We start from the raw sequence: 13,599 nt of genomic DNA, 5'->3' as shown, positions 1-13,599 counted from the left end.
CCCTCACTTTCAATTCCAAACCCTCACTTTCAAAAGTTTTAAGCCTTTCCCCACATCTATTTTTTACTAACTTAGAAATACTTTAGAAATGTGAACACACATCAAAGTGTCTTAAAACAAGGGCTGTGCAACACTCAGATCTCTTGACAGGGACATGGTTTCTGCTTTTATGTTGGCGCTCCACTATGTGACTGCCACACCCAACAGTAGTCCTCTATGAATATTGCTTAGTTGTTGCAGTAACTTTCATTTTATACTACTTTGCAAGTTATTTTCCTGTTGGGATTGTGATAAACTGCTAACAAAGTTGACAGTTTTGATATCAGGCAATATCTGAAGCAAGTTGAGAATTGTGGTGAAGTAAAAAATTAGTTATGCTATATAACCAAGGGAACTATTTCACAATACCGCAAAGTGATATTCTGTCCCAATAACCTCTTATTACATTTCAGAACCAAGGAATAACTGTAAATCTGACGCACTAGAACTAGATTATAGCTTAGGCTACAGTACAGTACAGTAAGCACTCCAGGTGCCCAAGTAAACGAGCTGGTACTAACCATGGCCAAACAGATGGCTCCCAGCAAACATAAGATAAGGAGTCAGCCAGAAGGTGGCAGAATGGGGCTTTGTAGGCTTTAAATACAAAACCAGAAAAAACCTTTTATTGTCATTTTGGTAGATTTAAGCAGTATATAAAAAATACAACTTTAGATCCTTATACAAGTAATTTAATGTAGTAGAAATAGGTAAGGGTGTTATTTCATGGACATAAATCAGACCAAAGTTTCCCCACAGACCATCATACTGGAAGACAGACTAACCTCTAGTCTTCCTCTCTCATAAATTTGTTTACACACTGAAAAAAATGCTCTCCAAAATCGTCTGTAATTCCAATGTTGCATCTGAAATCACTATTAAATAAAGAATTACTAGTAAATGTTGCATCATGTCATATACTTAATTTGAAAGGGTCAATCGTTGCCAAATAATGACAGCATTAACTTGCTTATAAAATCTCACGTAATTATTAAGAAAACAGTTGGCTTTATTTTGAGTTTGTTTCCTATGGTTAGCTATATTCCACACGTATCATTTGATGGTTACAACTTATCTGCTCATCTCTATATTCCTGGTATCTGCTATGGATCTAGAACATAAATCGAAAAGTAGCTTGCTCTATTGGGTACAGTATAGAAGAAACTGGAAGACTAGAAACAATGAAGCGACTATGCAAGGCACCAATCTGTCATAAAAAAAAAAAAATTGTTTTCGGGCTGGAGAGGTGGCTTGCCCTGGCCGGTGGGGAGTTGAACAAGGACCCGAGGGGAAGTTAACCTGAATGGGAGAAGGCAAACAGACACAAGAAGGAGACCATGCAAGGTGCTTGTCAAGGCCTCGAGAGTTTATTCTTACATGTAGGCTTATATAAGGTTGTAGGGGGAAGGGAACGTAATCAGGCCAAAGATCACAGAGTTACTGGTTAAGCCACAATGCCTTTGTTTCTTCATCAGCTACCGGCAGCATGGGAGAGTATTCAGCCAAGTGTACGATCCCTTTGTTTCTGGTAGTTGAATATTAGGTGAGGAAGTAGAAACTTAACTTGCTATATAACAGTTTCTGTTAACATGGCCGAGGTTTGGTTCGTAGCTCCCAACAATGACTTAGTGGTTAAGTGCTTGCCTGTGAAGCCTAAGGATCCCGGTTCGAGGCTTGATTCCCCAGGACCCACGTTAGCCAGATGCACAAAGGGGCGCACGCATCTTGAGTTCGTTTGCAGCGGATGGAAGCCCTGGTGCACCCATTCTCTCTCTCTCTCTATCTGCCTCTTTCTCTCTTGTCTATCGCTCCTAAATAAATAAATAAATAAATACAATAAACAAAAAAAATTGTTTTCCTTTTTCCATCCTGGGACCAGCTTTCCCAACTGAAAATAAAACAATAGTCCTTCACGTAGGGACAAGGGCACCTAGAGAAAGAGAGGCTGTAAAATCAGTTCTGCCCACAGTGGCTCATTTCCATTAAGAGGTGGAGTGAGGGTCCTGGAAAGAGCAGTTGATGAGAGGGGTTGTGAGGTTTACATCTGGGGCAGAAGTTGAGGGTTCCAGACAGAGCAGCTGATAAGGGACTGTGAAGTCTGCAACACTCTTTGGGGGAGGGTGCATGAGCTTCATCTTGTCTCACTAGAGTGAGGGGCTCCAAGGGAACCATCCAGAGAGTTGCCACATGGCCTATTGAGTCTGAGGCTGTTTGGGGGGACCCACCAAATGCAACACATGTGAAGGTACAAAATGGAGAATAAAGCTACCTCTGCCCAGCGGCAGTGCAGCTGTCAGGGAGCATTCCCCTTGCAGCGGGGAACGCCTGTGAATGTCCCATGGATGGCAGAAGAGGTGTGAGTGGAGGGGAGGGGCAGCCGGAGGCGTTCCTTCAGGGCATGCAGCAGTCTCATCTTGAAGCTAACAAGAAATTTCTGTGCTCCCTCCACAAGGGCAGGGGCCTCCTGCCGCCCCTGTGACACACTCCAGCAGCGTCCACAGGAGGCCAGAGTACGTGACTTTCAACTAACACGCAAGGGTTTAATAACAGGATCTGTTCAAAGTGTCGTCACTGGTCTCCAACTTCCCTTCTCACTTCCCTGCCAGGCGCTCAGGGAGCGGCCACTTCAGGGACTCTACTACAGGGACACTGAAAAGGAAGAGGCTAGTTTAGCTGTACTTGGAAAGATGTTTTAGAATTTTTAATTAAAAAGCTGCTGATTTGAATGTGAAAGAAAATCTAGGGTACACTCACTCTGAAGCACTGGAAGCAATTAACTTAAAAAACAATGGTGCTTCAGACCATTAAAGGTAGAGCCCGATGATCAAGAAAATATCAATATTCTTTTATAGAAAGTGAACCCTATGAAGCGAGTAGATAATAACAAAGCACTGAATTATTTAAAGGGAGCATTCCAAACAGACGAGGCACCGAGTGTCCTACTCTAAGTAAGGAAGAGAACGAGTATGTTAGGATGACATTTCTACATCTGCTGCTGACAGACACCAAGTACCAAGAACGATCAGAAGACACAGACCTCAGTGGCCGATACTCAATGAAGAAAAATGCTTAATACAAACTGTTAGTTCCACCATAATTTAAGGAAATCATGAAATGTTCAATAGCTCCTCTATGAAAGAAACTTACAGAACCAGCAAATATCATTGCTTCTTCAAATAGTCAATTACACCTGGGAACCAGAGGGGGTAAGAATGGTAAGTCTCATTACTCTACTTCAACGAAGTTAACATTATACGATGTGAAGCTATCATTTCATGGACTGCTGAAAGTCTAGTGAACTTTGACATTCTTTATTAACAATTTATAGTTTCATTTATTAAGAGAACATTTTAGACTTAGCCATAACTGGTTATGTTATTCTTAAACACATTTACAATGAAAACCTTAACAGAAATGGATAAGAAATTCCCTAAACTCCTTTACATTCCAAGCCTAACTTGTGAATCCTTTTTTGACTCAGTCATTATTGGGCTCTTACATAATTATTACTTCAATGATATAAAAACATGGTAATCATTTATACTGAATGTCAACTTGACAGAACCTAGAATCAATCACCTGTGAGACAGTATATAGATGAGGTTAGACTCTGAGCATGTCTGTGAGAGATCATTAGGTTAATTAAGGAAACCTTAATTACCTTTGCCTGCAAAGCCAATGGACACAGGTTCGATTACCCAGGACCCACATAAGCCAGATGCACAGGATGACACATGCATCTGGAGTTGGTTTGCAATGGATGGATGCCCTGCATGCCCACGCTTTCTCTCTCAAGTAAATAAATAAAAATGAAGTATTAAAAAATGTACATTAGGGGGCTGGAGAGATGGCTTATCAGTTAACGCACTTGGTGGCACAGCCAAAGGATCCAGGTTCCATTCTGCAGTACCCATGTAAAGCCAGATGCACAAGGTTGCACGTGTCTGGAGTTCATTTGCAGTGGCTAGAGGCCCTGGCACACCCATTCTCTCTATATATATTTGTTTCTTTCTCTCTCCCTCTCTCTGATAATTTTCTTCAAAGTTTTTAAAAAAATTATACATCTTAGAATTGCTGATCCATAGTACCATAATTAATTATTTGCCTGAAAAATGCCTGCTTCCTGTCCAAGCACCTGTGGACTCTAATGGTTTAGAAAGCTTAGCCCCATGCACAGGATGTGCCTGCCAAGGAGACCCGCGACTGCAGTTGAGTGTCACCTGGATTTTCCAGACTCCGCATTTCACTGAAATAACTAGCAAAAAAGGGATTTACTATCTTTGTTTAATGATTAATTTAGGGAGACATAGGCTTCTGCTATGAAAGGGAGATAGTGAAGATCATTGGTGGAACCCAAGAGACCTTAGGAGTATCATCTCCTAATTTCCATATTGAATGGTTAAAAATATGTAATTTGGGCAATCTGATGGCACCTGACTTATCCAGGTTCAAATTAAAATCTTTTCCTAGGCTGGCAATACGCTGTAGGATACTTTCCTGAGATGTGGGTGGTGGTGTGAGCTGTAACCTCCAGCCAAACACATGATAACTTGGCTAAACATACTCTTCAGTATCCTGTGCTGCTAAGCTGTGATGTTTAGTGGGTTAGGTGTACTAAATGCATCTGAAATAAATATATTTAACTTGCACTGGGATAATTAGGACATATAGGAGGTACCACCAAATTCTCAGTGACTTCAGAATGATAATCTAGACTATTACCATGACAAAGCAGCCCTTCTAACTTACACACTGGCTATCGGAATGTAGAGTGAGCAATAATTATAAATATATTAGCAATTCCCAAACAGGATAACTATATGAGCTGTTCATAAGTAGTACTGTGTTCTATGTATGCATATGTATATATGTACATACATACGTATACAAATACCAACTTCTTTTTCTGTGTCTCCCACTAAGTTTATGCTAGTTATGAAAGTGGAAGTTATCTTTACAATTTTGTGATGGGGTTTAAAAATCCGGGTAGTTTGATGACTAAATGGCATGAGCAAATATCATCCACAGATTGATGCAGGGACTGGTGGAATTTTGGCTGCTACCATTTAGTTAAAAGTTGCATGTTTTCCTGGCCTGGAGAGAGAGCTCAGCAGTTAAGGCACTTGCCTGCAAAGCCAAAGGACCCAAGTTTGACTCCCCAGGACCCATGTAAGCCAGATGGACAAAGGGGTGTAGGCATCTGAAATTCATTTGCAGTAGCTGGAGGCCCTGGCGTGCCCATTTATTTAAAAAAAAAGTTGCATGTTTTCTTTTATAGGAAAGATAGCAGCATTAACTTAAGTTGAGCTTCTGTGATTGCCCTTGCAGGGAACCATCAGCAGAAGGGGGTGAATAGGTGACTAGTGAGCAAAAGAACAGACAGAGAAGACAAACAGGCTCTTTCCATTCTCCAAAATAGTATGAAAGGCTAGAAAGCTATGCTATGTCATTCTTTTGACTCCTTGTTCCTACGATAATTCTTCCCCACCTTGCACTTCTATAATATGTGGAGTTCAGATTGCTGGCAGTAGCCAGCAGTGTGCTAACACAGGCAGACACAGATGTAACAGAAGCAGATGAAGAAAAAACAAAGGTATAAATATAATGACAGCATGTGTGGTCCTAGATATTGCAGTGCCTAAACTCGAACCACTGCAACCTTCAAAAGTACATTTGAAAATTACTTCCTTTCAGTTTTTTTTTTTTTCCTTTTGGAGACAAGGTCTCACTATGTAGCCCAGCCAGATCTCAAACTTGTGATCCTTCTGCCTCAACCTCCCTAGTGTTAGAAATACAGGTGTGACCCACCATATCCTGATTCTTTTTGTTTTAGTTTGTGTAATTAGCTTGAAATGGATTTCTGCTTCTTGAAACTGAATGAAACTAATAAAATATATATGCCCAAAATAAGAATAAATTTTAGATCATTCTATTTTTAATATATATCAACCACTTTCTATACATAAACTTATATTTAAGAGCTGCTAGGTAATAACAGGATTCCCCACTTTGCCCAACTAAAGAAGTGAACAACACTATAAATGCTTTGAAAATCACTTCTGAACGAATTTAATAGCAGGTTATTGTGGTGGATAAGAAACAGAGGAGGATGGCAAGGGTGTTTCCATCTGGCTATAAAATAGTCCATGTACTATACTCTGGAAGATTTACTAATAACATTACAGTTCCTGTCAATAAAACACAATGCTACTGAAGACTTCTTTGTTTCCAGCCCAGCCACACAGCCTGGAGTTTGCCACTGCAGTCACCTAGCTGCCTTCTTCAGGCCAGTGACCTTGACGCAGCTGTTGTTCCACCCTCACTGTCCTCCGGGCAGCTTCAGGCTGAGCTGACACTGCCATTTTTCTGTATGTTTCCTTTTCTCTTGACTTTACAGCTTCCCAATAGGTAACCAAAGGGAACGAGGGTTCTTTTATACTTGTCTGTGGATTTTGGTGTTCTTTCCCACTCTTGTTCTCCCTAGTCTGAAATACCACTTGAATTATTTGTGTCCAGTCTATTTTGCTGTTTACACTTTAAAATTACACAATTTTGAAAAGAGAATCTAATTGCAAATTAGAATATTATACATAACACTAAGGGCTTTTCTGATAATGACTCTCATCTTGATTCCGCTTTTCTGTTCCCAGGAAGCAATTATTACCCTAATTTGCTTGTAGTCTTGACATTCTTTTTCTTACTTCCATATGCAGTTACATTGAAATGTAAACTGAAGACACAAAGACACTCCAGGATGGTGTCATCCCTTGCAGAGCCTTTTGTGTTTTCTTTCAAATGCACTGTACTTTACAATGGGCTTTTAGACTATTTGCAGTTTCTACTATTGCATGTAATCTGATAACAAATATCTCTTCCAGTGTGTGCTCTTATTTACTCAATTTCTCCTAATGTATGTGCCTCCAGCCATGACCCTTCCAGTTATCCTCACTAAAAGTGTTGGTCTATCATCACAGGCTATTGTATTTACTTATAAAGACTATAGCTATTAATCATTTTAAACAGTTTTCTGTTTTTACTGTAATTTACAGAACATAAAATCCACCTGCTACAATTCAGTAATTTTTAAATTAAACTTACAGAGTTGTGCAATCATTACTGATAGGGGATGCTAGGCAAGAAAAAAGGACAGTTTGCAGCAAGCTACTTCCCAAGGAGAGCCACTTGGGACATATGACTAGCTATTCCAGTGATCTACGGCCAATGACATCCATTTGATGTAGACAGTGGGTGCCTTCCATGTCTAGGTCCCCCTTTGGGACACATCAACAAATACCAAGAGGTTGACATTCTCTACACAAGCAGCATGGTTGACAGTCAGTAGCCCCTTTACTCATGTCCTGGTCCGTGGTAGATAACAAATACCCTTTGATGCAGGCAGCAGGTAAGACCCTCTGTGACAAGGAGAAGGTCATCCTGTTTTACAACTAGGAAGGCAGACTGTGGAAAGATGCATGGTGCACGTAAGACAGGACTAGGAAGTGGAAGGGACAGCTAGTGTCTCAACTGTGAGCTTCCTAAGTTCTAACTCAGAAAGCGTAAGGCTCTCTCACCTTTCCCATCTCTTCTCCAGCACCACGCAAAATCCTGAGCCCACTAGCCCTGACACTCAGGGGACTCTCTGTGACTACCCCTCTCCCTGCACCCCATGCAGCTTCTGACAGACTTCCTCTGCTGAGCCCGCCAGCTTCCTTACTTCTACTGCTGGGAAAGTTTGTTACACAACTTCCAAAACACTTCTAAAATACGTTTTTTCATATCCTGCTGCTCTGTCTTTTGCTTCCAATTCTCAGTGTAAATGTGGCTAAAAGCAGCTAACAATAGCCGTGACACAGCCTGAAGGCTGGGCTACCTACCTTTACAGTGGACCATGGTAAAATGCAAAATTCTAAATACTTTAAGAATGGCAATACATCTTGAAATAACTTTTTGTCTGCTACTTGTTAGGAAGGAAAAGTATATTTTAATAAATGAGAAAAAAGCAAACACATATTAATGAAGGTTTTAAGTATGCAAGAATAATTTTCAATAGTTAATTGGATGTTTTACTATATTAAATCTCAAAAGACTTTTAAGGTACCTCAGTTCATCTTCACTTTACAGGAGAAAAAAATGAAAACAAGAGAAGGATGCAGTAGAAATAACCTTTTTTTAATTTTAGAAATTTAGCATATCCAAATAAAGCTATTGAAAACCAAGATGTGCTATGGTTGACATCAATGAAAACAAACTCTGAGCTGTTCTGCATCTTAAAATTTGCTTTTCCACTGGATGCACAGACTATTTAGCAGAATGAGTACACTTTCAGGTTCACAGTGACCAGGACTTCAGGTTCTGTGATGAGTTTGCCCAAGCTCAAATGTCTCTCCTTGATACTAGTATGCAGTCTTAAACATATGCTTATGCTCTCTGAATCTCCATGCCCTCATTGAAAAATGAAGCAATAGCAGTGATACTTTATAGGCTTGAAAATACTAAACAAAATTATGCACGCCAAGCACCTGGAGAGTTGGGCACACATTGGTTCTTGAAAAACTCAAGGAACTTGCATTTATTTTTGTTGAACCTAATCTACTACTGACTTGCTTTGACTGATTTCTATTGACTTTCAAGTTAAGAAAGTCTCAAGAAAGCAAAGACCTTTGTTCAACCACTAGGCTACAGGTGGCTTTCTTAGTGCAGTCATGAGAAAATCAGCATTCAAATTTCTACCAACCCTTTTCCCAAACAGGCCTGATCACCCCTCCTGTGAGTGTGTAACACAAAGCTCTGTAGGCAGCCTGGAGATGTAATCACTTTTTCAAAGGAAATAAAAACAATCCTCAGAAGAGGCAAGTGTTTCATGCTGTTGTCAGTGGGTGAGTAAACAGTATTTACTGAAAGTAAGACAATCTTGAATGGCAAGAGGTGAGAGCATTTTAGAGACTCCTAACCTCCAGCTTTTGAAAGTTTATGCTTCAGTGTAATTAGCTGATGTTTAAACAACTACATTCAAATTTTGAAAGGTATTTACTTCAAGACTACTTAAAAGAAAACCACATAGGACAATAAGTACTTAATGATAAGAGTTGTTCTTTAAGACACCCAAATTTTTTGAGGTACTAATATTAACAGTGGAGATGAGAATAGAATCTCTCGGACCTTCAGATTTTTCCTTAGAAAGTTACACAGGAAGGTTTTCATGCGTACAACATAGGTTCTGAGAGTCATGCCCAACTTCGTCGTTCTGGTGTATTTTTAGAATCACCTGTCTGTGGGAGGCCTAGCCTTCACCAAACCTTGAATCTTTACTTTGTTTCTGTAATTGGCTCTTTAAAGCAAACATTTTCCTGTTAATAATTTTCAGAGTTCTAAATTCACTTTCAGAATGTCAGCACTTGCAATTTTGCCTTTCATTTGTTACATGCACATCTTCTGACAGCAGAGCATGAAATTTTTAATCTTTTATTACAGGATCCACAACCAAAATCCAAATACTGGGTAAATATTCTGAAAGTATATGTATAGCAATTATTCAGTGGTAACAAATGTAGTCAGGGCAGTCCATCTATTCCTCACTGTTAGTAACAATATGACCTCAAATCTCAGCTTCTTCAGAGGTCAGGCTGTTTTGGCCTTGGAATGACTGAAAGTACAGACTGACTTCTGGGATTACTTAAAATTTTCTAAAGTTTATACTATGTATCCAGTGTAGTTGAAACAATTCCCTTCAAATTTTGAGAGCTCGGTTTTCAAGAGTAATTCTTTTTTAAAATACACAGAATAGTTAGGTTTGAAATGATGAATTGTTGTCATTACATTTTTTAAAAATATATTTATTTATTGATTGATTGATTTGAGAAATAGAGAAGAGAGAGAGAAAGAAAAAGTGGGCATACCACAGCTATTGTAAATGAACTCTATATACATGCACCATGGTGCACCTATGGCGTAATGCGGGTTCTGGAGATTTGAGCCTAGACCTGCAGGCTTTGCAAACAAGCACCTTTAACCACTAGGCCATCACCCCAGCCCATCACTAACTTTTAAACATAATACAGTATCTTTGTAAGCTACAGTAGAAACCAACAAACAGCTGATAGCGCTGCTACTTTTGGAACTATAAAAATGGATCAACACATACTTAAATAATTCTCTCTGTGAGACACTACTGGCCATCTTCCTTAGTCACTCCACCACAGTCCAAACCATTGTAATGACCTTCAGTGTCTATAAATAGATTTATACCGAAAAGCTGGCTAACATACTTGAGAACTGAGCTGTCACTAATGCTTAAAACTTTTGGCTGGGGAGATGGATCAACCATTAAAAGATGCTTGTCTGCAAAGCCTGCCAGGCAGGGTTCAAATCCCCAATACCTATGTAAAGCCAGATGCATAAAGTGGCCTGTGTATCTGGTGTTTGCAGTGGCAAGAGGTCTTAGTATGCCTATTCTCTCAAAAAAAATTTTAAAAAATATTTTGGAAGGGCTGGGAAATGGCACAGTAGTTAAAGTTGCTTACTTGCAAAACCTACTCAAGCAGGTTCGATTCCCCAGTACCCACGAAAATACAGATCCACAAAGTAGTGCATATGTCTAGAGTTTGCTTGCACTGCAAGAGGCCCCAGACCACCCATGTTCCTCTCTGCTTGTAAATAAACATACATATACATATATATGAATTTTGGACAGAACTTATTCATAGAAACAATTTAAATATGTTTACAAAACATTTGGGCTTTCCATACTATTTTCTACAAATATTCCAAAATTATATCACAGCTATGAGTTCCAAATTTACACTATCTAGGGATAGAATGGCTTGGTAACTCAACAGAAATACATCAATCAATATCATCATTAAAATGATAAACACTGTACAAGATAGCAGTTCCTAGGGGGAAAAAATCACTGAAATGATCCAATCATCGAGCAATCCATAACAATTCTGTAACACAACAACTAGCACAGGTTTTATCTTTTGGTTCACAGACCATTAGCGAGGAAAATGAGAATGTGACAGGTACAGATAATTCTTCACATTTTCTACGTTCTTTGTGGTGTCTTGTGGGTGGTTACTGCAGTTGCACAATGAATGAGGGATAACTTCAGTTCTACTTGTACACTGGCTTTTTGAGTTCTTTTCACATACTGAGGTATGTTCACAAACAGTTTGTGTGATCGCTCACTCAACTTCCCGGAACTCTGGAAAACTCACACCAAAGTCCTAGTAACGGAACGTAAACCAGAGCATCTGATGTCACTATTTACATTACACAAAATGAAGGACTACCCCTCCCTCCTAAGTCAGTTTTCTATTTTACTTCTACAGAAGACTTTTACTTTATTTATACAGGCTGTTTTCATACATGTTATAAAGTTTGCCTCATTCTTCTATTAAAACTGTCGAAAATTATTGTCTACATAAACTTGAATAAATGACCATGTCTACTTCAAGTACCAAGGAGTCATTCACCCCTGATGACATGTGAACTACTAAGACTGTGTTATTTAATCTTTCTAAATTATAAAATCGAATAAGAAACTTACAAAGGCAAACTATTTTGCTTTCCCAACCTATCCTGCTATACGGGCATGTGTTTTTAATATAAAACGACATAGCAATACAGAAATTCAATTTTCACGGGTATTTTTTTCTTGGGGGGGGGAGGAGCAGGCTACTTGGTGCATTATTGTATGTGTTTAGCTCCTAGAAGAAATCACCCGAGTCCAGAAGCTCTTCCAACTCCGAAAGACCTTTAAAGTTTTACAGCCACGGTGGCACAGTGTTGGATGTCTAGAGAGAAGGCAAAGCTGCCTGGCGGTTCTGTTTTGTTTTCCCTCTAATGGAAAAAAGTTGCTGTTTGGGTTTTCTGCCCGCCATTCCTAAAGAGATGAAAGATCTCTAGCACTCGGTGTTAACCTCACCAGCGCTCCCCACCCGGTGTTGAGAAATGGGCTGGACCCCAGAGATGGAGGTGGGGGGGGCAGCCCGGCCCCCGAGCGCTACCTGTAGCTCCCAGCGAAAGGAAGGGTGTGGGTGCTGGGAGACGAGGCCGGGGGTGCGCTCCCCGCAGGGACTGCTCTCTTTCCCCGGACCATATTTGGGGACGCTGGAGCCCGGGGCAGCCGCGCTCGCGGGAGTCAGCGAGCCCCGGAGCGGAGCGCTCTGCCCTCGCCCGGGGCGTCGGGCCCGGGGCTGCCGGCGAGGGGCGTGGGGGGGGGGCCGCTGGATGGAGCCGCTCCCGGCGGCCGCGGCCAGGCCTGCCCGGTGCCCGCGGCCTCGGGGCTGGAGCGCTGGGGTCGGGGGTTTGGGGGGCTCCGATCCGGAGGGGTGCCCGCGACGCCCTCCCCACGGCGCCCCGGCCCGGGGCCTCGCCGCCGCACTCACCGCTCTCCACCTCGCCGCCTTTCTTGGCGGTCGCCGCGTTGCCCATGCCTGGGGCGAAGGCGTGCACGCAGGGGTCAGGCAGGGGGGTCCGGGGGCACCGTCCCCGCCGCCGCTCCACAGTCCCGGGCGAACTCCCGCTTCCGCACCCGCCAGAGCGACGAGCGACACCCCACCCCCGATGCCGGAGACCCCGTCACCCCCGGGGCGGGAAGAAGGACCCGGCTCACGAGCCAAGAGGGCTGCGGAGAACTCGGCGGCAGTCGCAGGCGGCGGCGGCGCGCGGACACGCCCCCTTGCCTCAGGCCCGCCTCCCTCCCTCCCTCCCACCCCGCCACGCGCGCGCACCCCACGCCCCTGCAGCCGCGCGCGCGCACACGAAACCCGGCGAAGCTCCGCGGACGGCCGCGCGCACACACAGGAAGTGACGTGGGGCCCCAGATCCCACAGCCCTAACCTGCCGGGTGGAGCTCCATCCTTGTTAAGCCGAGGCAAGTTATAAGGCCGGCCTCTCGGTCGTGTTTCCCCGGCTGCCGCTCCGAGGATCATCTGGAAGTAGTGAAAGGCAGCACGGAGCACGTTCATTTCGAAACACAGACCACCCCTCCTCCCCCTTCTCTGCGTGAAGTCGGGTGCCCTTCTGATGGGGCACCGTGCTAGGGGCTCGGCTTGCTCCCGGTGTGCCCTCGTCCCGCCGGTTCCGTAGACAAAGGCTGCCTCGGGCGCACACCCGGGGCGGTAAAGGAGTCTCACTGCGGGCTTGAAGATTCTGGGGCCGCCTCCGCTCCCTTCCGACCGGGCGGTGAAGCCTCAGCTCCGGGAATGCCGGGCCTCAAGCTCCGCCTGTGATTGGACCTTCTGCCCTTTGCAGATCTGGGCACCCACGGAGCCGAGAGCATCTTTCTCCCGCGTCGTTCTTAGCTCCGGTCACAAGTCTTGAGATGGATTCAGCGCGGTGTTCTGTGGCCGCGGCCCTTATCGCGTCGCCCCCACAGGTTCTGTCCTCTCCCCGGGAGAGAGAAAGGAAAACCCCGTTTTTGCACAACTCCTGTGGATGCGCACAGTAGCGTTTAGCAACTTTCTGTGCAGATTTTAAAGTAGATATTCTACCAGTTGTGAGTTGCATTTTTTAAGCGTACTCATCTTAGAGTACTTGGATTTGCTTTGGGCTTTA

The 13,599-nt window shown here is 42.9% G+C and overlaps 1 protein-coding gene across 1 annotated transcript in view; it reads right to left on the bottom strand.

Annotated features, from left to right (window-relative positions):
- Prkacb (protein kinase cAMP-activated catalytic subunit beta) overlaps positions 1–12,647 on the bottom strand; it is a 94,313-nt gene extending 81,666 nt beyond the window's left edge. The window contains exon 1 of the mRNA XM_045137972.1: positions 12,429–12,647. Coding sequence (XP_044993907.1) covers positions 12,429–12,474 — 46 coding nt within the window. The 5' untranslated portion in view covers positions 12,475–12,647. The remainder of the gene's footprint in view (positions 1–12,428) is intronic.
- Positions 12,648–13,599: the final 952 nt, after the last annotated feature.

The sequence above is a fragment of the Jaculus jaculus genome, chromosome 19 (assembly GCF_020740685.1).
Source record: "Jaculus jaculus isolate mJacJac1 chromosome 19, mJacJac1.mat.Y.cur, whole genome shotgun sequence".
Lineage (NCBI taxonomy): Eukaryota > Metazoa > Chordata > Mammalia > Rodentia > Dipodidae > Jaculus > Jaculus jaculus.
Note: the sequence above shows the minus strand (reverse complement) of the source record. Positions and strands in the feature narration are given on the sequence as shown.